Source organism: Onthophagus taurus, chromosome 2, assembly GCF_036711975.1.
Source record: "Onthophagus taurus isolate NC chromosome 2, IU_Otau_3.0, whole genome shotgun sequence".
Taxonomy (NCBI): Eukaryota; Metazoa; Arthropoda; class Insecta; order Coleoptera; family Scarabaeidae; genus Onthophagus; species Onthophagus taurus.
This window is the reverse complement of record NC_091967.1, coordinates 11,240,027-11,263,630: the sequence shown is the minus strand read 5'-3', so window position 1 is coordinate 11,263,630 and position 23,604 is coordinate 11,240,027. Positions and strand designations below refer to the sequence as shown.

Below are 23,604 nucleotides of genomic sequence, written 5' to 3'. Positions count from 1 at the left end.
AGTCAATATTTTAGTAATAGTAACTTCCCACGACGAAGATTAACGATGCAAATAATTAAACGTAACCCACGTCAACTAGACACGAGACTCCAAAACACTCGATGACAAAACGAGACATTAACAAATGTCGCTCAAAATTAGCGGTTTTAAAAGACTTTGTTATCGTCGTATTTTGGGTCAAATTGGAATCGGTTACGGTTGTGGTGGAAATGTTCGTGGAAATTCGGACGATTTCGTTCATCGTTGACCTACACGGAATCGATGAGGAGCTTGTTCGCGCTTGTAATAGCTTTCCGACGAGTGGGTAAACAAGATTTAATCGACGAAGATTGTCCCCAAAACGGGAATTCCGTAATAATCCAAAATGATTATTTCACAAAGTTGATTATAATTTTGTGTACTTAAAGAACAAAACATTATCGTTAGTTTTAAATTTTGATATTAAAAATACCTTTGGTTTATGACAAATCGCGTATTTGCGTGCTTCATATAACGTGGAAAGATTCGAAATAGCTACTTCGTGTGTAAACACACGGAAGCTAACGTCAATATTTTTCAATCGCTTTTTTTTCTCTTTCTATACGTTTTGCCTACGTAAGCGAAAACTCCTACTACGTGTTTCAATATCAATTTCGAACGATATTAAGTCGGAAAAATCCTAATAAAACATACCAAGACTCTGGTAAATCAGGTTTATGCCTTTTTCCACAAAATTAATGTTGTTCATTTCTTTAAAGTACTTTTCATATTATTTCAATAATATGTATCCAAGTTAATGAAATTAAGTTATTTGATAACATTTATACAAATTTCAGCAGAACAACAGAGAAATTTCTTTGTGTCCAAGAATTTATCTTCTCTTCTTAGCCTTCTTGTTTCCATTGTTGGATATAGGCCTCATCCATTGTTTCCCCGCCACGCTCCTGATGTCATCGATTCATCTCGCTTCTTCCTACATTTCTTTTGATTTCCCTAGGCCTCCAGAAAGTGATCCTATGACTCCACCGCTCTGCATGATTCCTAGCTATATGTCCTACCCATTGCCATTTGAACTCCGCCGAAAGAATGCAGCTGTCATAGACCATAGAGAGTCATAGAGAGAATTCTACGAACAAGGAGCGACCATGAATCACCGGTAATCGCTAATTTCTACATAGAGATGTATGAAGAAGAAACGTTAAGGAAGAGTCAGTAGAATTCAAAGCTAAGCTTTCGGGTCGTATATGACATCTTTGTGATCTGGCAGCATGGAAATGAACGCATCTAGAAATTCCTATACCACCTGAACTCACAACACCTGTTAATGAAATTTAACATGGAAAAGGAAGCTGCTAAACAGTTATCCTTCCTGGATGTTTTGGTCACTAGGAAGCAGTGTTGTTAAATACCCGGATATTTATTTTCAATGGAAAATTTAACTATTTAAAGGTATTTATAAAATTTGATTTAAATTTTAAATTGAGTTGATGGCAGTTTTGCAAGTACTTCAAGAATACAGAGTCAATTATCGATACACCAAACCTATTTATAACATTTACAAGAATGCTACAATGACGGTAAAATTGCATGTAAGTACTGACCGAATACCCATTGGGCGTAGAGTAAGACAAGGCGATACAATATTGAACCCAAATTGTTCATCACAGTCCTGGAAAGTGCATTTAAACAATTAGATTGGACCCAAAAAGGTATAAACATTGATGGCAATACCTAAGTAATTTGCGCCACGGGAACGAAGTCGGGCTAAAAATCAACGTGGAGAAATCAAAATTTATGACAAATCTTGTCCTCAGTTCTAACATCAACATTGGGGATAATGAGACTGAGAGAGTTGACAGTTATGTATATCTTGGCCATGAGGTTCGTGTATCGAGAGATAATCAAACAAGCGAACTAAACAGAAGAACTTAGAGACATCTTCATGAACGATATTCCTGTATATTTGAAAAGAAAGGCTTCCAATCAATGCGTGCTTCCTCCTTTGGTTATGACATACGGTTCCGAAACTTTAACATTAACGGTGGCCATTACCAGGAGGCTCAAAGTAACGCAAAGAAAGCTGGAGGTCGATGCTGGATGTAACCCTGAGGGACTACATACAAAATGAAGACCTACGAAGAAGAACTGGCGTAAATGATGTGGTCAACATTGTGGCAAAGCTCAAGTGGAACTGGACGGATCATCATCGCAAGAATGAAGAATGAGCAGTGGTTGCCTGATTATAATACGTCTTCGATTGCTGACAATTCCTCGCCTTCAACGCCCATTTCATCATCTTCCTCTACATTTTTTTCCGAATCTGATATATTTTTACTTGTATCACTTTTATATGTACTGCCTTGTAACCATTTTATAAATACCTACCCGCTGGGTACTTACCCAGCGCCCATCACTGCTAGGAAGACAGAACTAGACACATTTAGGTTTAGGCGTGGGCCTCTCAAGACAGCTAAATCCGAATATTTCAGTTCTAATGCTAGTGTTAGTTCTAGTTTCAGTTGTTATTCAGCATTAGGTTGTTGTAGACCTAGAACTACATTCGAACGCATATTACATTCAACATTGCATAAAAATAACAAGTTACCATCGCCTCATTCTACGATTACGTGAAAACAGCACACTTTTCATCTGAAGAGTCTGCCACCTTTTATAACATTGTGGCAATTAACAACATTGGTCATGAAGCACACTTTTATTTTATGCAATAGTTCATAATGTTAAACCAAATATCGATGAATATATTTATCGTTTTCTTCAGCACATTTAAGTGTTTTTAATTATTAATACCACTCTGAAGAAATAATGGAGAATTTAACTCAATTTTACTCAAAAGAAGTAAACCAGTTATATCCTGTTATATTACGATTGCTTGGTGCAATTAGGTCGATTTTTTTCTAGTATACACAAAAGTGCAAATTTATGTTTATGATGAGATATTATTTACTTTTTATGTGAACACGGAAACTGCATTTTCCTTTAGATCCCACTAACATGTCATCAATTATTGATGAATCTGTCGAAAATCTCCGATACTGCAAGTTTGTCATTGTTAGGTTTTTTTCCCTCTTTTGTATCGCGATCGTCAAATCGTCTAAGTGAAAGCAGGAAAAAGAATCTTTTTCAATTCGTCGTTATTCTATAAATATCTCACCCTGTACTAGCAGTACTCAAACTGTTTACATCTTTTGTAAATAATAACTTCGAAATAGCAGTTAGGTACCTTCATTTCAACTTTATCTGTGTTTTTATTCGCAAGGTTATTTGAAGGTCACCATCAATTTTTTGCATGGTTTTTCAGTTTTCATTGATTCCTGTATGTCATAAGTTTAGTTTTTACATTATGTTATTTGTGTGATTTTTACTCAATCAATTTTTGGAATATTGAAATTAACTTAACGATTTATGAAAAATATGTAATAGAATAGACAAAATATTTAGTTATTTATTTAGTAAAAAAAAAAGATATAAACGCATAGTTCTAATATCTTTCATGGCATTTGAGATGTAATTTATCAAGGAGAAACCTTAACAACGTCGTAACATTACAAGAGCAGTTTAGAGAAGGAGATGCTACCGGTCGGCTAAGATGAAGAGGTAGTTACTATAGCCTCAAGGCAAATAGCCACCTACACTGAAAGCTCTCAAAGCATGTAAGGCATTTCGGTTCGAAACCGACCTCTATCGCGCGTTTTCCCCAACTCGGCGAGCTTTCGTAATCTGCAAAACGAGGATCAACCAGCGGCGCGCGGTGACGTCACCGATGCTGCAGGATGGTAACGATCGAAAGGGCGTCGCGGCGTAGACGCCCACGCAACCGTTCGACGTCGGCTACGAACGGGCGCGAGCCGGATCAGTCAGCGACGACCTGTTGTTGCAAACGGTACCAAAAAAATCTCAACGTAAATTAAAAAGATAAAATATAATTAAAATCAATCTTGACAGGTTTCTATCATTTTTGATTGTTGGTGTTTTGATTGAAAGTTGTAAAGAGGAAAAATAAACATTACTTTTGTGAACTTTGGGTTGTTGCGATTTTTTCTGGTCAGGTGATTATTTGGTACGCATGAGCGGGGTTGGTTTCCTGGTGAAGACGTTCACTCCGGGTGGGCGTCGTCGTCGAAGATGCGAAAAGCAACAACACAAGCTCGAGCTTCCCGGTTATGGTCAATGTCAACCGGATGTTGTTCCCTATTGGGACAATGCCGCTCCTATTACACCTCCAGCTGCTTTTCTTCCAGATAAAAAGTATCATCTTTTTGGTGAGAAAAACTACCACTAAATTAATTCTATTTAAACTTCCTTTGTTTAATCAATCGCAATACAACAAATAACTATCTATTTCATACTAATAATAACTAATAATTGGTTAATTATGAATCATGTTTCGCTTACAAATTCAATAACAAAGCAAATACTTACATAAATATGAGTCATATGTAAACATACCAATATAAAAGTATTGAATTTTTAAATTTTTATTCATTTCGAACAAATTGTTAATAATGTCAACTGGTGAGTAAAAAAGTGTTCTATTTCTATTCCTTCTATAAATATAACTCTAATCGTAATTATATTTAATCAAGGTCAGCCCCCATTTAATTTTAAAGATAAGTTTTTATGTTGGATTAGTTCTCTTAATAAAACTTTTAATCTATTTAAGTTGAATCCAATTGCTCGAACATCTTCGTAAACTGTTTTGGACAGATCGAGAACTTAAACTACAAAGAAACAAGAAACTTTTCACCCCTAACAACAAAAATTTTTGGGTAAAGCTTTTGATCGAGTTCTCAGTTTTCGCATGTAGCCTCGTAAGCTAACTCTATACACTTAAAAACTTTTCGGTCATTTTGGAATTGTTTCCACCTTCTCGGGAAACAATGGAAATGGGATTTTCTCCTATGATGCGAATTCTACTAAATCCATTTTTCAATGTGTACCCGTCGAAATTGTGCTGTATGTGTATTTCGTGCGATTTGAATTTATGGGTTTTATGGTCAAAACAGTATTTTTGTCGGGTTCGAAAACTTGTTTGCAATCTCTAATGGTTTATAGAGCTTTTATGATTTACCGTCATTGGTTTACTAAATCCATTTTAATGGGTGATTCATGGACATGTTTGTCTAAATAAAAACATGGTTATAAATTTTGATTGTACTCTATTATCTTCAATTTTCTACAAAAAAAGAGAATTTATTTGTAGCTATCATGGTGAATTATATCAGAATTGATCTAAAAATAGTCTAGATATAAATTGTGTTGGCATAACCTATCAATAGCTTTTCAAAACCTTATGGAAAGAATCCAAGAAAGTATGTTGAATATTTAGGATGAGTTAATTGCCCGGTTTTGCCTGGTTCATTCTTGGTCTTGCTGGAATCTTCTTTATCGTTCCTATTGGACCCTTTTGATGATCCTGTAGTTTTCTGGAACCAATAGTTTTCTTCTTGGCCTCGTATTCGTTCTAACCAACATCGACGGTGGCATTACCTTTGCCTGCAGGCAAAAGGACCACTTAACACATAATTTCATAATGACTTTAATTTCTTGATTTATGCTGTTCGGCTCATCTGCAACTCTTGTTTTAATTACTTCAATCTTCATAGTTATCTTATCCATTTGTCCCAGTCCTGCCTGAATGATTAAAGTGTAGTTATAATAGTTTTTCAATTTTAGACTCTTGAAGGTCTTCTGTACTTTTTCACGTACAAGAACTCGTTATCCTCCTGAATAACTAAATCTACTTAACACATATTCTTTTCTTTTTGCACTTCAAAGAACTTCAATCGCTCGACTACCATCGTACTACAATCACTGATAATGACTTCAATTTCTTGATTTGTGCTTTTAGGCTCTCCTGCAACTCTTGTTTCAGTTAATTCACAGTTATCTTATACTCTTTGTCTCAGTCCTGCCTGGATATGCTATTCAAAACTGCTATTGGAGTAGTTTTCCAATTGTAGGGTTTTGAAGTTTTTGTGTACAGGGTGGTTCAAATTCGATGTCCGAATAGGCTAACTCGGAAACTATAAGAGTTAGAAAAAAAGTAGCTTACATGTCATGATCTCGTTTTTCGAGAAACTGCTAATGCCGAAAACCTCATAGCGCTATCGTCTTTTGTTTTTCCCCTAGAGGCCAAAATTGGAAATATCGTAAAACCAGCAAGTGCAATTATCTTCGTTATTATTATAGGTGGAGTATTATAACTGTTGGGGAGAGGGAAGCGCCGAGCGTTTAGGCATCCCACCGTACCGCTGGGCGACGCGTGCGTGATACACATTCCGTGTGTGTGTTGTTCATATAGCAGACATATATAATAAGCGTAGAGCTGAGCAGTGTTTTTTAGAAGTGTATCTTTATTTTGTTAACGATTAATAAAGTCAAAGAAACGAAAGGGAGTGTTTAAAAAGAACCTAACCAACTTGAGCTACGAAACATTGGTCCTTCGAGCAGGATTGTTGAAGATTACCTTCAGCAAACGACACGGAACGCGAGGCGTTCGAGAACGGAGAGAAGACAACAAAAGGCGACAACTGTCTAGAACCACGGGGGCGGCACAGTAAGTACCGATCTTCCTAAACTTTCCTAATCCTAAATAAAAAATAAAAACCTTCATTCGACGATTAATGTTACTGTTATCATTGTAATGGCGGATCAACTAGTTAGAAAACGTGCTGTGTTAAAAGCATCCTTAACACGATTTGCTAACTTCATAGCTAGCACGGACGAAACACGTGCTACGGAGTTAGAAATACGTTTGGAAAACCACCTAAAGGTACTTTCCGAATACGAAATAATACAAGATCAAATCGAGGAATTAAAGGTCGATGAACCTAATAACGAACGCGAGCGGGTCGAGTTTGAGCATGCGTACTACAAAAACGTCAGCAAAGCTAAGGAAATATTACAAAAAACGGTACAATTATCAGCTAATACGAGCACGTCAACATTTAACAACAACTTTGCCAGTAATTTAGATACAAATAACGTACGTTTGCCAACAATAAATTTACCTGAATTTAACGGTAACTATGAAGATTGGTACAAATTTAAAGATTCCTTCAACGCATTGGTTCACGAGAACAATAAGCTCTCTGAAGTGCAAAAATTTATTTATCTTGTATCATCTTTGAAAGATGCCGCAGCAGAAGTAGTACAATCATTAGAAGTTTCAAGTGAAAATTATCCTGTCGCTTTAGAGTTATTAAACGAAAGATTCGAAAACAAGAAAATCATTGTTAACAGCCACGTTCGCGGAATTTTCGAGTTGGAAAACGTAATAAAAGATGCACCGAAGTCATTGAGACAATTCTTAGACGGTTTTTTGAAGCATTTTCGAGCGCTAAAAGCTTTAAAATTACCGGTAGAACATTGGGATGTTCCAATGGTCTATTTATTAACGAAAAAACTCGATAATAACACGCGTCGTTTATGGGAACAATCAGTATCACAGGATATTCCCAATTTAAACGAATTTACGGATTTTATCAAAAATCGATGCCAAATTTTGGAAACTATTGCTCAGTCGAATAAAACTTTAGACAAGGACTATTCCAAACCCTACAAACAACGTGCGATAACAAACGTCACAGCTACGAAAATTAGTTGCGTTCAATGCAAGGCCTCCCATAGCATTTTTCAATGCGAAATTTTCCTTAAGAGGGCTATTATTGATAGAATACGATTAGCAAAGGATTTAAAACTGTGTACAAATTGTTTAAACTTAAATCATACTGTACAGCAATGCAAATCGAAGCGAAATTGCTTCAAATGTAGTAAGCGACATCACACCTTACTCCATTTGGAAAATGAGAACAGTGAAGCCCCAAGGACAGCCGTTACCTCTCATGCTGTTAACAGAGGAACTTATGTCATTTTATCGACTGCCACGGTCTACATAAAAAACGGAAATGAATTGGTTGAAGCACGTGCACTTATTGACAACGGAAGCGATACCAATTATGTTACGAAGGCATTCACGAGAAAACTGAACGTCACTGAGACAACCATAGACCCAATAACAATAGCCAGTGTGAATGGAGTTACCTCTCAGGTATCCAAACAAACAAACTTGACCATACAAGCAAAATACACTAGTTATCAAGTGAACCTACAGTTTTTGATATTGAATCGTATCACTGAAAAAATTCCTACCATAAAGCTAAATGAACAAGATCTAAAAATTCCTAAGGGTGTGAAATTAGCTGATCGAAATTGGCATACACCAGGTGATATCGATTTGCTGATTGGTGCTGAGATTTTCTATGAGCTACTTCTTAATGGGAAGATAACTCTGGGAAGGAACAGTCCTGTATTAAGAGAAACCAGGTTTGGGTGGTTGATAACTGGCCGATTACACCTAGACCGCGAAACAATGAACACTTGCCATTTAAGTGTAAGTAACCCGGTAGACTTGCATAATCAGTTGCAACGATTTTGGAGTTTAGATGAATGTCCTTCTGAACGAGTGCTGTCTTTAGAAGAGGAGCAATGCGAACAAAAATTTGTTGAATCTACCACAAGAGATGAAAATGGACGTTATACGGTGCGATTGCCCTTTAACGAAAAGATGGAACAGTTGGGAAACAACCTAGCAGAAACATTAAATAGATTCCAAGGCTTGGAGAAAAGATTGGGTCGCAATGCTATTCTGAAGGAAGAATACAAACGGTTTATGGGAGAATATGAAAGGTTGGGGCATATGAGTAGAATTACTGATTTAAATAGTGACAATTTGGAGGAGCTTAAAGGAGAAAATTCGTATTACATTCCCCATCACCCGGTTTTTAAAACATCCAGCTCCACAACTAAACTTAGAGTTGTATTCGACGCCTCTTCAAAAACTCCAGGTAAATTATCATTAAACGAAACGTTATTGGTAGGACCCACAATACAGAGCGAGTTATTTTCGATATTGTTACGATTTAGAAAACACAAAATAGCTTTGATTGCTGACATCGAGAAAATGTTTCGCCAGGTACGAATTTGTGAGAATCATTGCGATTTTCAGCGCATCCTTTGGAGAAACGAACCTACGGACAAAATTGGAGTATACAAATTATGTACTGTTACTTACGGAACTGCACCAGCAACATTCTTAACTACTAGGTGTTTGACAGACTTGGCTAACTCAAACTTGAATAAGCATTCTTTGGCAGCAAGAGCAATAATAAAGGATATGTACGTGGATGATCTTATCACAGGTTGTGACACATTAGAAGACGGTTTAGAGCTTCAAGAAGAAATATCCAAAATACTAACCAGTGGAGGGTTCAATTTAAGAAAATGGGGAAGCAATTGTATGGAGATCTTAAAGAAATGTACAAGTACAAATGCTAATGATAAACATTTAATTAAAGACGAGACAGATAACAAAACTTTAGGTGTTATTTGGTCTTCATCAGATGACACTCTACGATTTATTATTAACGCAAGTATCAAACCAACTGAAAGAGTGACAAAGAGAACTATTCTAGCAGGTGTTTCCAAGATATTTGATCCTTTGGGATTGGTAACACCTATTACGACTCAAACAAAGGTATTTGTACAGCAACTGTGGATAATGAGGTTGGACTGGGATGACGATTTACCGCAGTTTATTGTTGATGCTTGGAACCGTTTAAAGGGGCAATTGCTTTCCGTCTCGGAAATTTCCATTCCTCGACGAGTACTTGTGAACAAGCCTGTGGATGTTCAACTTTGTGCATTTTGCGATAGCAGCGAGAAAGCATATGCAGCGGCCGTTTATGTGAGATGCGTTACGGATGATGGTAGCATAAAGATTTCTCTACTCTGTTCTAAAACGAGAGTAGCACCATTGAAAAAAATTTCAATCCCACGTTTGGAATTATGCGGTGCATTACTATTAGTCAAATTGGTAAACCGCATAAAAAATGATCTAGACTATAACATTTCCAAACTATTTTATTTCACTGATTCGACAATAGTACTAAACTGGCTTAACGGAAATCCGACAAGGTGGAAGGTATTTGTTGCCAATAGAGTGGCCAAGATACAAGCCCTCAGCAAGATTACTGATTGGTACCATGTCGCAGGAAGAGAAAATCCTGCCGATATTCCAACACGCATTAATGACATAAGCAAATTAAATGAATCTATATGGTGGAGTGGTCCAAAATTCCTGTATGATTCTCCTGAAACCTGGAAGGTAGATTATGATGTTGATACAACCGAAACTAAAGAAGAAAGGAGGCAAGCAGTTACACTTACTTGTGAACGAACAGATGATTTGTTGACTAAGTTTTCATCACTCAACAAATTAAAAAGAGTGATGGCATACGTAATGAGATTTAAACAAAACGCATCACAGCCATGTAATGTTAGAAAATTTGGACCCCTAGATTCTGATGAAATAAATAAAGCATTTATAAAAATTATATTGTTGGCACAGCGTGAGTTTAGCTCCGATATAAATGAACTGAACACAAAGGGTGGATTGTCCACGTCGAGTAAATTAAGGTCATTGTCACCTTTTCTTGATTCCAATAACATATTACGCGTTGGTGGTAGATTAAAAAATGCTGACATACCGTATGATTTTAAGCATCCAATACTTTTACCAAAAGACTGCCCATTAACGAGATTAATTGTCTGGCAAGAGCACAATAGGCATTTTCATGCAGGAGCGTCAACCACTTTGGCTGCTATTCGACAGTCCTTTTGGCCAATATCTGGGAGGAATACCGTTAGACGTGTCCTACAAAGTTGCATTGTATGTTATAAATACTCGCCGAAACATGTTCAATTAAAAATGGCAAACTTACCTGAAACTAGAACAGCGATAACCTTACCTTTTCAATGCACTTCACTGGATTTCGCTGGTCCTTTTGAGGTTAAAGAAACTAAATACCGCGGCAGACGAATGCTGAAAATGTATGTTTGTGTTTTCGTTTGCTTCTCAACAAAGGCTGTTCACTTGGAACTCCTTTCGGATTTGACCTGTAAGACATTCTTAAATTCCTTAAAACGATTCGTCGCGAGGCGCGGTCTCCCACAGCAGCTTTATTCAGATAACGCCAGAACGTTTGTGGCTGCTGATAAAGAATTAAAATTAGCTTACAGAGCCATTACAACATTCTTTCGGGATGATTTAATAAATGGCTTCTTGACTATGCATTCTATAACTTGGAAATTTATGCCTCCACGTGCTCCACATTTTGGTGGCTTGCATGAAGCAGCGGTAAAATCATTTAAACGGCATTTTAAAAGAGTAACATCCGGAGCTACATTAACGATCGAAGAATTTACGACATTATTGTGTCAAATAGAAGGTATCCTAAACTCCAGACCTTTATATCCGCTTTCAACCGATCCCAACGATTTCCAACCTTTAACTCCTGGTCATTTCTTGATCGGTCGCCCAATTAACGCGATTCCTGAGGTGGATATATCAGACGAACTGCCAAACCGATTACGAAGTTATGAAAAATTAAAACGTCTTCAGCAACTGTTTTGGAAGCAGTTTCAGCGAGACTATCTCACCACTTTGCAACAAAGAGGGAAATGGGCCAAGGATACCGCACAATTGGATGTGGGTGACATCGTGTTGGTAAGGCAAGTAAATTCACCATCTCAACATTGGCCACTGGGACGAATCCTCAAATTTCATCCCGGCAGCGACAAGCGAAGAAGAGTAGTGACCGTTCTGGTGCAAGGAAAAACCTACGTCAGAGCAGCAACTGATGTCTGCCCACTTCCTAAACAGAGTGTTGAAATGGAACATTCCAAGGCGGGGGAGTATGTTGGGGAGAGGGAAGCGCCGAGCGTTTAGACATCCCACCGTACCGCTGGGCGACGCGTGCGTGATACACATTCCGTGTGTGTGTTGTTCATATAGCAGACATATATAATAAGCGTAGAGCTGAGCAGTGTTTTTAGAAGTGTATCTTTATTTTGTTAACGAATAATAAAGTCAAAGAAACGAAAGGGAGTGTTTAAAAGGAACCTAACCAACTTGAGCTACGAAACAATAACTAAGACATTATATGGACACTTTTTTATGGAGAATTGGATGACGTAGTCAAAAAAAATTTTTCGGTTTTAGATTTTGAGATATCATCACAATTTTCGTTTTTTTAAATGGAAACTACCACTGATTATTCGCTTATTAAATTCGTTATTTTTTTCTGATTACAAAAATATAGGGTTCGACAGGTCTATTTCTTATTGTTTTAGAATAAAGCCAAAAATAAACTTTTTTTTTAAATTTCCATCTAGTGTCATCGACGAAATTAAATTTACAGTTTCCTGTAAATTATGGTACTATAACTAAAAATTAAAAAAAACAAATTTCTGATGTTTGAAACAAATAAATTTGTTGAACTATTTAATTTATATATGTTTTACACAAATGTTGGAATAGATTGCATTATTTCACATTTTTTATTAATATTTAATATTATTACAGGATTTTTAAAGTGACACTTTTTGAATACAAACAAATGTTGCTATGTTTATTTGAATTCAAAAGAAAAATATATGAGCGCCATCTATCAATAATTTATTAAGTCATTTAATAATAATATTAAATATTAATAAAAAATGTGAAATAATGCAATCTATTCCAACTTTTGTGTATAACATATATAAATTAAATAGTTCAACAAATTTATTTGTTTCAAACATCAGAAATTTGTTTTTTTAATTTTTAGTTATAGTACCATAATTTACAGGAAACTGTAAATTTAATTTCGTCGATGACACTAGATGGAAATTAAAAAAAAAAGTTTATTTTTGGCTTTATTCTAAAACAATAAGAAATAGACCTATATTTTTGTAATCAGAAAAAAATAACGAATTTAATAAGCGAATAATCAGTGGTTGTTTCCATTTAAAAAAACGAAAATTGTGATGATATCTCAAAATCTAAAACCGAAAAAATTTTTTTGACTACGTTATCCAATTCTCTATAAAAAAGTGTCCATATAATGTCTTAGTTATAATACTCCACCTATAATAATAACGAAGATAATTGCACTTGCTGGTTTTACGATATTTCCAATTTTGGCCTCTAGGGGAAAAACAAAAGACGATAGCGCTATGAGGTTTTCGGCATTAGCAGTTTCTCGAAAAACGAGATCATGACATGTAAGCTACTTTTTTTCTAACTCTTATAGTTTCCGAGTTAGCCTATTCGGACATCGAATTTGAACCACTCTGTACTTTGTCATGTAAAATGGCTCTTTCTTCCTGATAAAGATTTTACGGGCTATAACTAAGTCGATGTGGTGCTACACTTTAAAACAAATTTGTTACATTCTACTCAGCAGTCTTAATTGTTTGTAGTCGTTTATAGCTGAAGTTGAAGCTAAAAACGTCTGGATTATGCCGCTATTTAATGATTATAACCTTAAAGAAAACTTTTTAGATCAGACTAAGACCATAAATTCATGTAAAGTTTCGTTCGCAGTGTAATATAATTACTGGTTAATTTAATAGCAGCGCAGCAATTTGTTAGAAAAGTTCCGTTTAGCTACGTAGCCAAATTTCAAATTAATTAACAAGATAAACAGTAATTATTTGCCCGGCTGGTACGCCAAAGTTAATACTACCTTTAACAAAGTGCCGGTTTTACTAGCTTAAGGTTGTAAATCAGTTTACTTTGTTTAAAACGTTAAAAGTTACGAAATCTGGCAACTTTTTACAAAACTACTAATTATAGTTTCAAGACCGAATATTTTTAAAATAGTTACAAATTTCTATTTCATTATCAAAGGTTAAGCGAAATATAGTTAACTCGTTCACTAAGTAGGTTTTTGAGGTGGGCCAAATAATTTACCCAAAAAACTTCTGACTCAAACTCACGAATAATAACAAAAAGTAAAGCTCTTTATAAAATGACCGTATCCATCAACGTTAAAACATTGACACTGAAAAAGTATCATGATACAGTGTCGATCTTCAAACAAAAATTATTTTTAGTTTGTTGATTTTGCTTGCGATACTTGCGATGCGAACAAAAAAAGTTATTAAAGGGAGTCAAAGGTTTTTGTTCATTTTTTATCTCGGGGTAGCTTTTTGGTTATTAGAACGTGAAATTATGATGGCTTTGTCGGCAACCACGTAGCTTGTTATGCGCAAATAACCCATCTAAAAATAATACACCGAAAAAATGCAAGGCATGGGACTTCGACATACTGTTGCCCTTGTGTATACGCCAGCATGAACCTGGACTGAATCAGGAACGATAAAAATAGAATAAAAACATCAATATACTCTATTAAAATTAAATAGTTTTATTACAATAAAACCGTGTTATAACGAACGTTGTTAGTATGAACTTCGGATATAACGAACAAAATATTTTTAAATTATACTATTAATAATATCTATGTAATACATTAGCCTATTTAAATATAAATGTTAGTGCTTATAAAGAGAATCCAACTCGGGTTATTCACCAAGTTAGTCTATTCCATGTTCATAGATAAACTCGGGGTATTCCCCAAGTTGTCTATGTGATGAACTCAAGGACTGTTAGATAGTTCTAGTTTTAATTGTTATTCAGTGCAGTAATATATTTTTATTAAACGAAAAGTAGAACTAACACTACATCTAGAGCTAGAAACTTTCGAATCCTTCTCGTTCTCGGTCTAGTGTTAGTTTTAATGCTAGTATTAGTTATTGTTTTAGTTGTTATTCAGCGTTAGATTTTTGTATATTTTTCAATTAATTAAAACTAGCACTAACACTAGACCTATAACTAGAATCATTCGGGTTTAGCCGTCTTAAAAGACGTACGGCTAAACCCGAATGTTTCTAGTTCTAGGTCTGGTGTTAGTTCTAATGGTAGTGTTAGTTCTAGTTTTGTTTTGATATTCAGTGCTAGATTGTTGTATATTTTTATTGAATTAAAAGTGGAACTAACACTAGACCTAGAACTAGAAACATTCATAGGTCTTAAGAGATGTACGGGTAAACCCGAATGTTTCTAGTTCTAGATCTAGTGTTAGTTCTAATGCTAGTATAAATTGTTAACTTAAATGTTTCTAAAATCTATTAAAACGTTTAATTTTACTACATTTTCAACGATTTACATTTATATCATGACCTGTTTTAATACAATATATAAAAATACTGAAACTGTCGGCGCCTTCACCAAAAAACGTAAACCGACGAAGAATGCGACCGTAAACTTCTGGACCAAATCCAATTCCTGTTTCTTTTTTTTTTTTCTTTCCAACGTACGAAATCTAAAAATATTCCCCCGATAGTAAAGTTTAGATAAAGAAAGAAATATTTTACGTGATTTCCCTATGTTTTCGTTTTGCTATAGAAGAAACGTCGAGATTTACGTAGATATGCGAATACTCACGTGGTGTGCCACGATGATAGAAAACTTAGATTTCGTTGGAGAATTTATACAGGAAACATCGAAGTGTATGTTTGGACTTGAGCCAAACGCGTACTTGTATTCATCTTAGTCGATTCATCTCATCTCATCTCATTCACGGCTCCATTTTTAAGATAAATTCAAAGTACATGATTAATTATGTAAGGTTTAAAGGTATTTTATACAAACCTGTTTAAAATCTGATTTAAATTTACGTTATCTTGTGAATGTAAAAATTTATTTATTCACTTTTAATACGAGTTCGTGAAAAAACATCCTTGTCGACAACGAAACCTTTACTTAACTTCCGGGGTTTTTTGAATAATTCATTGGAATCCGTATTTCGCGTAGCTGGATTTTCATTTTTACTATTTACTTATTCAAAGGCAAGCCGGCGAATATATTGATTTTACCAACGAAATAGCGGGCGTAAAATGTTTATTGTACATCCGGTTTAAAGTAATTCTTTTTTGTTGCAGAGCCGAAAAAGGATAAGACTGATGGTACGTCACAAAATGGTACTCTGTCGCCCAACGGGGACGCTCCATCGCCGACGATGCAAAGTGGTTGTGAAGGAATTCCGAAACCGGAAAGACCCAACTCGTTGGGACCCGGAAAGCTCACCAGAAGGTTGTTATGTTACCATAGCGAGCATTGTAAGTTTAACAAAAAACGTATTTTTATTATTAAACGAAAGAATTTTAAAATTCTTGTTTCGTGTCAGGAAACTGTGCCAAACAAAATTATTGTTCTATCATAATTTAGGGATTACATGTGTGTAGGCGATGCCGAGATTTGCTCTTTTTATATTGGCGCCAGACGCATGTATAAACATGTCAATTTGATTTAAATCCTCTGCTATTAAGTAAATATGCTCAGTTGGTTTTGGCTTTTGTAATAACATTTATCATTAGCACGTTGCTAATGTGGTGATTAATATTATTTGCTTACGGAAAATTTTTGACTATATAATTAAGAAAGAGTTAAATATAAGTGGTTCAAAGAAATTCTTAAAAAATTAAATTAAAAAGGTAATTCCCGCATAAATATTTAATAATGAAAATTTTAAACATCCTGGAAATTAAATTTAAACATGTTGAGATTATTTGTGTAATTTATTTCTTTTTTTGTTACTTTCACATATAGACAACGTGAATCACACTCTAAAAATGAGGAATTGTGCGAAAATTTTGGTGTAAAGCCACAAATGGGCTTTGTATGAACCATTATTGTATTTTTATGTATACACCCATAAAAAAGTGAAGTTTTACGACTAATAAAGAAATACTGAACGAATAACTGTTAAACCGTTAAAAGTGTATAAAATTCTTAGTTTCCATAAAACTCTTTATTATGATTTTTATAAAAATAACGTGAGATATCCTAATTACATTGAGCAGAAATTGAACCCATTAAGATCTATGTAGCTTATACATACATAGTTTTTTGACACTTCTCACTGCGTTGTCTTCTACTCATAAACCATCCTCAGAGAACCCAACTTTTTCAGCGAAATCATAACCATTAAATCGACCATTAAAAGTTCTTTGATCATCTTTTTTTGATCCTTTCATACACCTGATCCAGAAAAGGAAGCAACGAATATTGTAATGTCTCCTGAATCAAATTAACAAAATCTTTTACATGTAATGACTCTATACTGTGATTACTTAAGGTACACTTAATACTATTTTCGCAGACGGATCTTAGATCTAGCTTTAACATCATTATAATCCACATTAATAACCTGGTTTAGTGATGATAAATTTACTGCGATTTCTATAGTGAGTGCTAATCACAACGTATCTTGTGAAATACAGTCTCCGTTTTGTAATAATTGGTCCCGATTGATTTTAAAGTTTTGGCCCACCAAACCAAAGCATCATAAGTTTGGTTCAGTCGAATTAAACACAAGCCGAAAGTGACGCAACCCTAATAATTATCTATCTCGTTAAGCTCTCTCTGATCTAAGACTACCTAAGTTACTCATTCAAGTAAAAAAAAAACATTCCCATCTTATTAGAAAAAGATAATTCAGTACACCAACAATAAATTAGTTAAGATGCATCCTACTAGGGAGTACATTAATAGCATTTCTATAGACGCCGTGGGTGTTGATCGCAACGCTCTTGTACACTAATTTCTGTGTTATATTAAGTGTGGTGGTAACAAATGATTTTAAAGTTCTGGTCCTCCAAACCACAGCATCATAAGATCTTTAGCACTGGCCGAAAGTAACGCAGACCTTACATATTCTATTTTTCATGTGAACTATCCACTATAACAAACAATCAATTAAGCTCAAATACGTAAGCTCTCTAATCTAAGATTGCCTAAGCTACTCATTCGACTAAAAAGAATTATTCCCATCTTCTTGGGGTTGGCAGAAAAAGATAATTCATCATTAGACTAACCATCAAATAGGTTGAGTGCATCTTGTCAAGAACTACATTAATACATTTATTTCTTATAAGGATTATCAAATCATCAGCTTAGTCAACGATACTGAAACTACCAAGGTTTAGATGTTTTCTAAGGCTACCTAGGAAAGTTGATCTTATTAATACTCCTCCTTATAAACACTTAGGACAGAAGAAATATTGTGCTCTAATTAAACTTCGTTAGTTTTCAATAAGGTGGTGAAGACTCCCAAGGCTGAGTGAAAAATCATCAGCGTGGAATTGTACTGGATATAAGGATGTTGATTAGTAAACACGTCGTCTATTTTGTAGACATGGGTCTCTGTTGTTGCAATCGCATACATTTTTTAACGATTAATTCAAAAGAGGAGAAACGAATCGTTTAGGAGGAGTTCAGGAAGAAGTAATCTTGCTTATCCCATTTAGGTATAAAGTTTAGTGTGATCACGCCAAGTTTCCGGTTCATGGCGACCTGCCAGGTAGCTCTGAAAAACTTTTCCAATAAATTGGAAACTCACGGTGGGTATTGGTACAAATTTGTCCAGTTCATGTACGTGTACACGACTCCTTTCTGCATATGTTCATCCATGTAAAATCGTCTACATTGTTGGAGCAGATTGAAAGTTGTAGGCACGATTGGGAAACACCAAACGACTAAATCACTAAATATGACATCACCTCACAGACGCAGAAAAAACAGTTTCGGCGGGATACCCCATTGACATTTCTTTTTTTTTGTGCTTTTGGATCTCCTTTTCAATATTGCTGAATTTAAATCGAAATGCAATTCATTCAACATCAAAGGAATCGATGTCAGTATCCTTTCTGTGCTGATAGATACACTGCCCAATTTGAAATAAGTTATGCGCAAGCGTTAAATAACGTATTTGCTTCAAACCAGGGACAAATTTGAGTAATCTCTGCGAATGCTTGACAAAAAATCGAGTATCACTCCGCTGTTCAAAAAGCGTCGTTGGAATAAATCTTATTAAGGTAGAAGGAGGTAATTTGCTAATTAATTAGCTTTTAGAGTAGGGGTAATACTTCTATTTCGTCAACAACTCAAATATATCTAAACCCATCCTTCTGGGATTGCGACATGATTTTCAGGCTATTGTGGTTGAAGTTTTGGAGTCGACCTTTTCAGCAATTGGATTCCAGCAATTTCCATCTGCTGAATTTAATCCTCTTATTTAGCAATCCTTAACTCTCTGGGTCACAAAGCAGTTTTAATTCCTTTTATTACCACTCGATTAAATTAAATTGTGCTAAAATTAATTTAAAAATAATATAATTAATTTTTGAGGCCAGTTTAAGGTATTTTATGAAATCAATTCAAATTTTTTTTTAAAGTAGTAATTATCTAATTTAGTTACAGACGGATCTCAGGGGCCACCAGGCAGTACGCCACCCGCACAAGAAAGACAGCCACACCACTTGCCTCCGCCGCCTGTTTCCGGCCCGGGAGGCTTTATGCTGTCCGAATTGCCAGAGCCACCCATTCCAGTATCGGAAATCGGTCCGATTCCACCGCCGCCGATGTTCAGTTCGCCGAGTCCAGTACCAAATAGGCAATCGCCACTGCCACAACATGTAGATTACGATTATGATAGTAAGTTAGCTATGATTCTAATTACGCAAAAGATATGTAAGAAGTTATGACCCATTCCAAAAGCTATTTTCTAGTACAATAAATTTATTTTATTAAAAAAGACAACAGACGAACACATATTTGTACAAAAATGATTAATGTTTTCTAATAACTTGAAGACTTCTCTTTGCCGAGCACTCGTCCATATCCGTATTGGCAGCGCTTTCATCGTTGAAATGAGCGTTGTGATAAAGCAGGTAAATTTCACTCCATCGCAAATGCGTGCATTCGTTGGAATGACGTGAAATATCAGACTCGGTGCTTTCCTCCGAGTCATCACTCTCGTTATCCCAACCATTAAATAACGATACCACCGATCTGCCAACCGGAAGGATAAGCTTCAGCAGGATTTGCTTCACACGATCACATACCTCTACGACGACAAAAACAAAATCAAAATTTCAAAAATAAAACAAAACGTACCTGAATTGAGACGAATATTAAAATCGCTCCTGATAATTAACATCCAAAAGCTTCTTTAGGCATTTCTTAGCAAACCAAAACAGAAAAAAATTTCTTTTTTGATAATAATAGATTAACTTGTTTTGTAGATCAGGATGACGATGAGGAAGACGCCGAAATCAACGAGGATGACCTGGAAAATTCGGATATGTGCATATTTAGAATGCCCAGACCGGATCCGACGATCGATACCACGCGGATAGACGAGATTCCGGCCAAGGAGCCCAAGTTCAACGCGATGCCGTTGAAATCGGCCTTGAAGAAAAAGGGGGGAGCGGCGGCTGGCGGTCTAGGGACTCCTCACAATACGCCTACGCAAGAAAACCGCCCATTGACCGTGCGGCAAACCCAAACCGAACTGAACTCTAGTTTCAAGTAAGAACCATATTAAAAATTTTGTCTATTCTTCGTTTTCACAAACCGAAACCGTTTTTACTTAAAATTATATTCACCAAAATTTATTAATTGTCATCGTTGACAAATTTATTCTTTCATTTTTTTTATGATAAGAAAATGAAGTGAAATTAGCCTACAAAAAAGTTTGCTTTTAAAAACGTTTGATATCAAATCTTCTCTCTTTACCTTTAATTTAAGATGTAATAACATGTTTTTTAAAATTATAACTTATTTGCTTTCACTAGAAAAGAATTTTTTTTCTCTTGCAAACTAATTAAAAGGAGGTCACAATTGAGGCCTCGGATTAGAATATGGTAATTATCAACTTATTCCCGCAATTCATTTTGTATGGGATTAAAAAATGTTTTTTTTTTTTGTAATAGTGGAAAACCCGGAAAATTTGCAATTGGTCTTCCTTGTACTATGGAGAACAAAGAAAATGCACGTCCGTATGTAATCAGAGAGGACGACAACGATTCAAATGACGGTCCCGTTTTGTATAGAGATGAAGAGATGTTGTCCGAGGAACACAGACAGGCATTAAAAATTGCGAGAAAAGAGAGTTTATCCCTAAAATTATCATTGAGACCGGATCGTCAGGAACTAATTAACAGAAACATACTTCAGATGCAATCGGAAAATGAACGACAAGAATCTAAAGAAGCGATTGGAGCAAGATTAATTAGAAGATTAAGTATGAGACCGACCCAAGAAGAATTAGAAGAAAGAAATATCTTAAAAAGTAATTAAATTCACCTAAATATTTATCAAATTAATTAATTTTCATTTACAGAACAAAGTCCCGCGGAAGAAAAGAAGCAAAAAGAAGAAAAGAAACGTTTCTTATTAAGAAAATTAAGCTTCAGGCCAACCGTTGAGGAACTTAAAGAGAAAAAAATCATTCGGTTTAACGATTATATAGAAGTAACGCAAGCTCATGACTATGATAGAAGGGCGGATAAACCATGGACGAGGTTAACACCAAAAGACAAAGCTGCTATCAGGAAAGAATTAAATGAATTTAAAAGTTCGGAAATGACGGTGCATGAAGAAAGTAAACATTTGACAAGGTATGTTATTTAAGTACCACTAAAGGCTAAAGAATGAGCTTTACAACCCATATTTTTTTATGTTAAATTATAATTTTATTAACATAATTAATTTTTGTTGAATTAAATTATATCATATTAATTTTTGTTATAGATTTCATAGGCCTTGACAATTCCAAGGTGCGTTAGAAGATACGAAAAAGCTAAATACTGTGATGGGCATAGCCGTAGAGAAAATCAACTTTCCCATAACCGCTTATTATTCATGCCGGACTGCCAAGTCGGTCAGGTTTATACAAACATTGTATAGACTCGTAAACGTGTAATTGTTTTTTGTACATACGTGATTTTTTATTACACAAATTGATTAATTAATTAATTATACAATTAAAAGAAATAGGTAGGTATAAATCTTGCGTTAAAGCACACGGATCAAATGAGAATGAAGGAAATAGAAAACAAAAAAAATAAATCCTGTAAATATTATAGTATATTACGTATTATAGTAGTTATTAGTTAGTGTAATGATTTTTATTATTTAATAGTTCATTATTATTAATTACAATTATTAATTATTAAAAGAAGAAAACACTATTATTACCAATTTACATCACTGATAAGTGCATTTTACGCACTAACTGTGAAAGAAAAAATAATAAAATAATAAAAACTGTAGAGCGAGAATTCAATTGTGTCGTCTTCTGTAATTTTTACTCTTTGAGTTGCTAAAAATTTCAAATTGTACATCAATACGTACTATTTTTTAATTTAATAATAATCGTACATAGACTACGTCATTTTAAACGACTTGACCACATCTGTATTTTACTTGTATCAAGAGAGAAAGAGAAAAGAAACTAGTTTATTGAAAATCAAATGTGTTCTATTAATATTTAAAACAAGAATAATAAAAATTTGAGATGAGACAAATAGAGAAAATTGAATTTTATATGAAGTTCTTTTAAAAAAATAAACATAAATTACGTACGAAAATAAGTCTATGGATAATATTTAATAAATTAAAAGGAAGAGATAAATACATTATAATAATGATAAGAAAAAAAACCTTTAATAATAATCTATTTCCTAAAAAAAAGAAATTCAAATATTTTATTAGACTGCGAATTCGTATGCGTAAATATTAAAGAAAAAAGTGAAAATATTGAAATGGTACGTGACCGAAATTGTACACACTTGTTGAACTCCAGCTTGTAAAATAGAAATGTTTGCTTAAAGAAAAAACATGCAATATAATGCTCTATGTATTATTTACTAAGTAATTGTATTCATACTCAATCGATTTATACTGGTTTTAATAAGAAGAAATGTCTTCCAAATAAACAAGACATTAAAAAAATTTTCGTTTTTTTTCACCTTAACCAAAATAAAACGTAATAAAGTAATCTATACATAATTCTTCCGCGTGCATATACCTGTTAAGATATAAGAAAAGGGGGGGAACAAACATTTGGGAAAGATTTGTGCAGGCGGAAAATAATGTTTGATGATCTGTTGAGGAGTGTGGTAATGTATGAAGGATGGTAGAGGAGATTCAGGAGAGATATTGGAAATTGGAAGTGGGTCATGGGGTTAAGCAGGGAAACCCCGTGATACATTATGAGAGAAGAATTGAAGCTGGAGAAGATGGGGGTGGAATCAGGCAGAAGGGGGATAAAATACGAGAATGAGTTGGAGCAGAGGAGCGACTTTAAGATTTTGAAAGAATGTTGGAGGGAGATTAATACTGGCGTGGGGGTGTATGGACAACAAGACCATAATAACGCAGGAAATCCCAGGGTATTTGATGGAGGACGGTAGAGGGAAAGAAAAACGTATGATAGCGCGATTTCGGTGCGGGAATGAAGAAAGGGCGAATAAATATTGGATGGAGGATGAAGAGAGGATGTGTAGATTATGTAGGGCTGATTGGGAGATAATTGAGCCTATGCCAAGATGTAACGACATAAGAGAGGGAGTCATTGAGAATAATTTCAAAGTTTCAAAATCAATTGCAAAATTTAATGGTTTACCTCTACAAATAGATTAACATCTCTCATCTTATCCATTTTACAAACAAGTTTCTTAATATTTCTTTTTCTTTTATTAAAAAAGATCACATATCAAAGTCGAAATCAGATTATTAGTTACTAATTTACAAAATTAAAGTTTAAAAGGTTGTAAAATGAAATTAAGGACGAAGTGTTACAACTTTACAGGGTAAAATTTAAGAACGCTCTTTTTTAACAAAATCATCATGTGGCTTAAAACTCGACGACT

At 34.8% G+C, this 23,604-nt stretch overlaps 1 protein-coding gene and 1 long non-coding RNA gene across 9 annotated transcripts in view; one reads left to right on the top strand and one right to left on the bottom strand.

Annotated features, from left to right (window-relative positions):
- Positions 1 to 21,770, top strand: part of LOC111426062 (phosphatase and actin regulator 2) — a 90,053-nt gene extending 68,283 nt beyond the window's left edge. For 6 of the 8 annotated variants that reach the window (XM_071194249.1, XM_071194251.1, XM_071194253.1 and 3 more), the window contains 7 exons: positions 15,829 to 16,005; positions 19,142 to 19,381; positions 19,972 to 20,257; positions 20,560 to 20,592; positions 20,662 to 21,020; positions 21,072 to 21,348; positions 21,482 to 21,770. In XM_071194249.1, coding sequence (XP_071050350.1) covers positions 15,829 to 16,005; positions 19,142 to 19,381; positions 19,972 to 20,257; positions 20,560 to 20,592; positions 20,662 to 21,020; positions 21,072 to 21,348; positions 21,482 to 21,497 — 1,388 coding nt within the window. In that variant the 3' untranslated portion in view covers positions 21,498 to 21,770. The remainder of the gene's footprint in view (positions 1 to 15,828; positions 16,006 to 19,141; positions 19,382 to 19,971; positions 20,258 to 20,559; positions 20,593 to 20,661; positions 21,021 to 21,071; positions 21,349 to 21,481) is intronic. The other 2 variants (XM_071194248.1, XM_023060414.2) reach the window with 2 other exon arrangements.
- LOC111426063 (uncharacterized) lies at positions 19,448 to 20,161 on the bottom strand. The gene is made up of 3 exons (XR_011639697.1): positions 20,075 to 20,161; positions 19,844 to 20,015; positions 19,448 to 19,793 (listed from the first exon to the last, which is right to left on the bottom strand). It is a non-coding gene; the product is annotated as an uncharacterized lncRNA (long non-coding RNA).
- Positions 21,771 to 23,604: the final 1,834 nt, after the last annotated feature.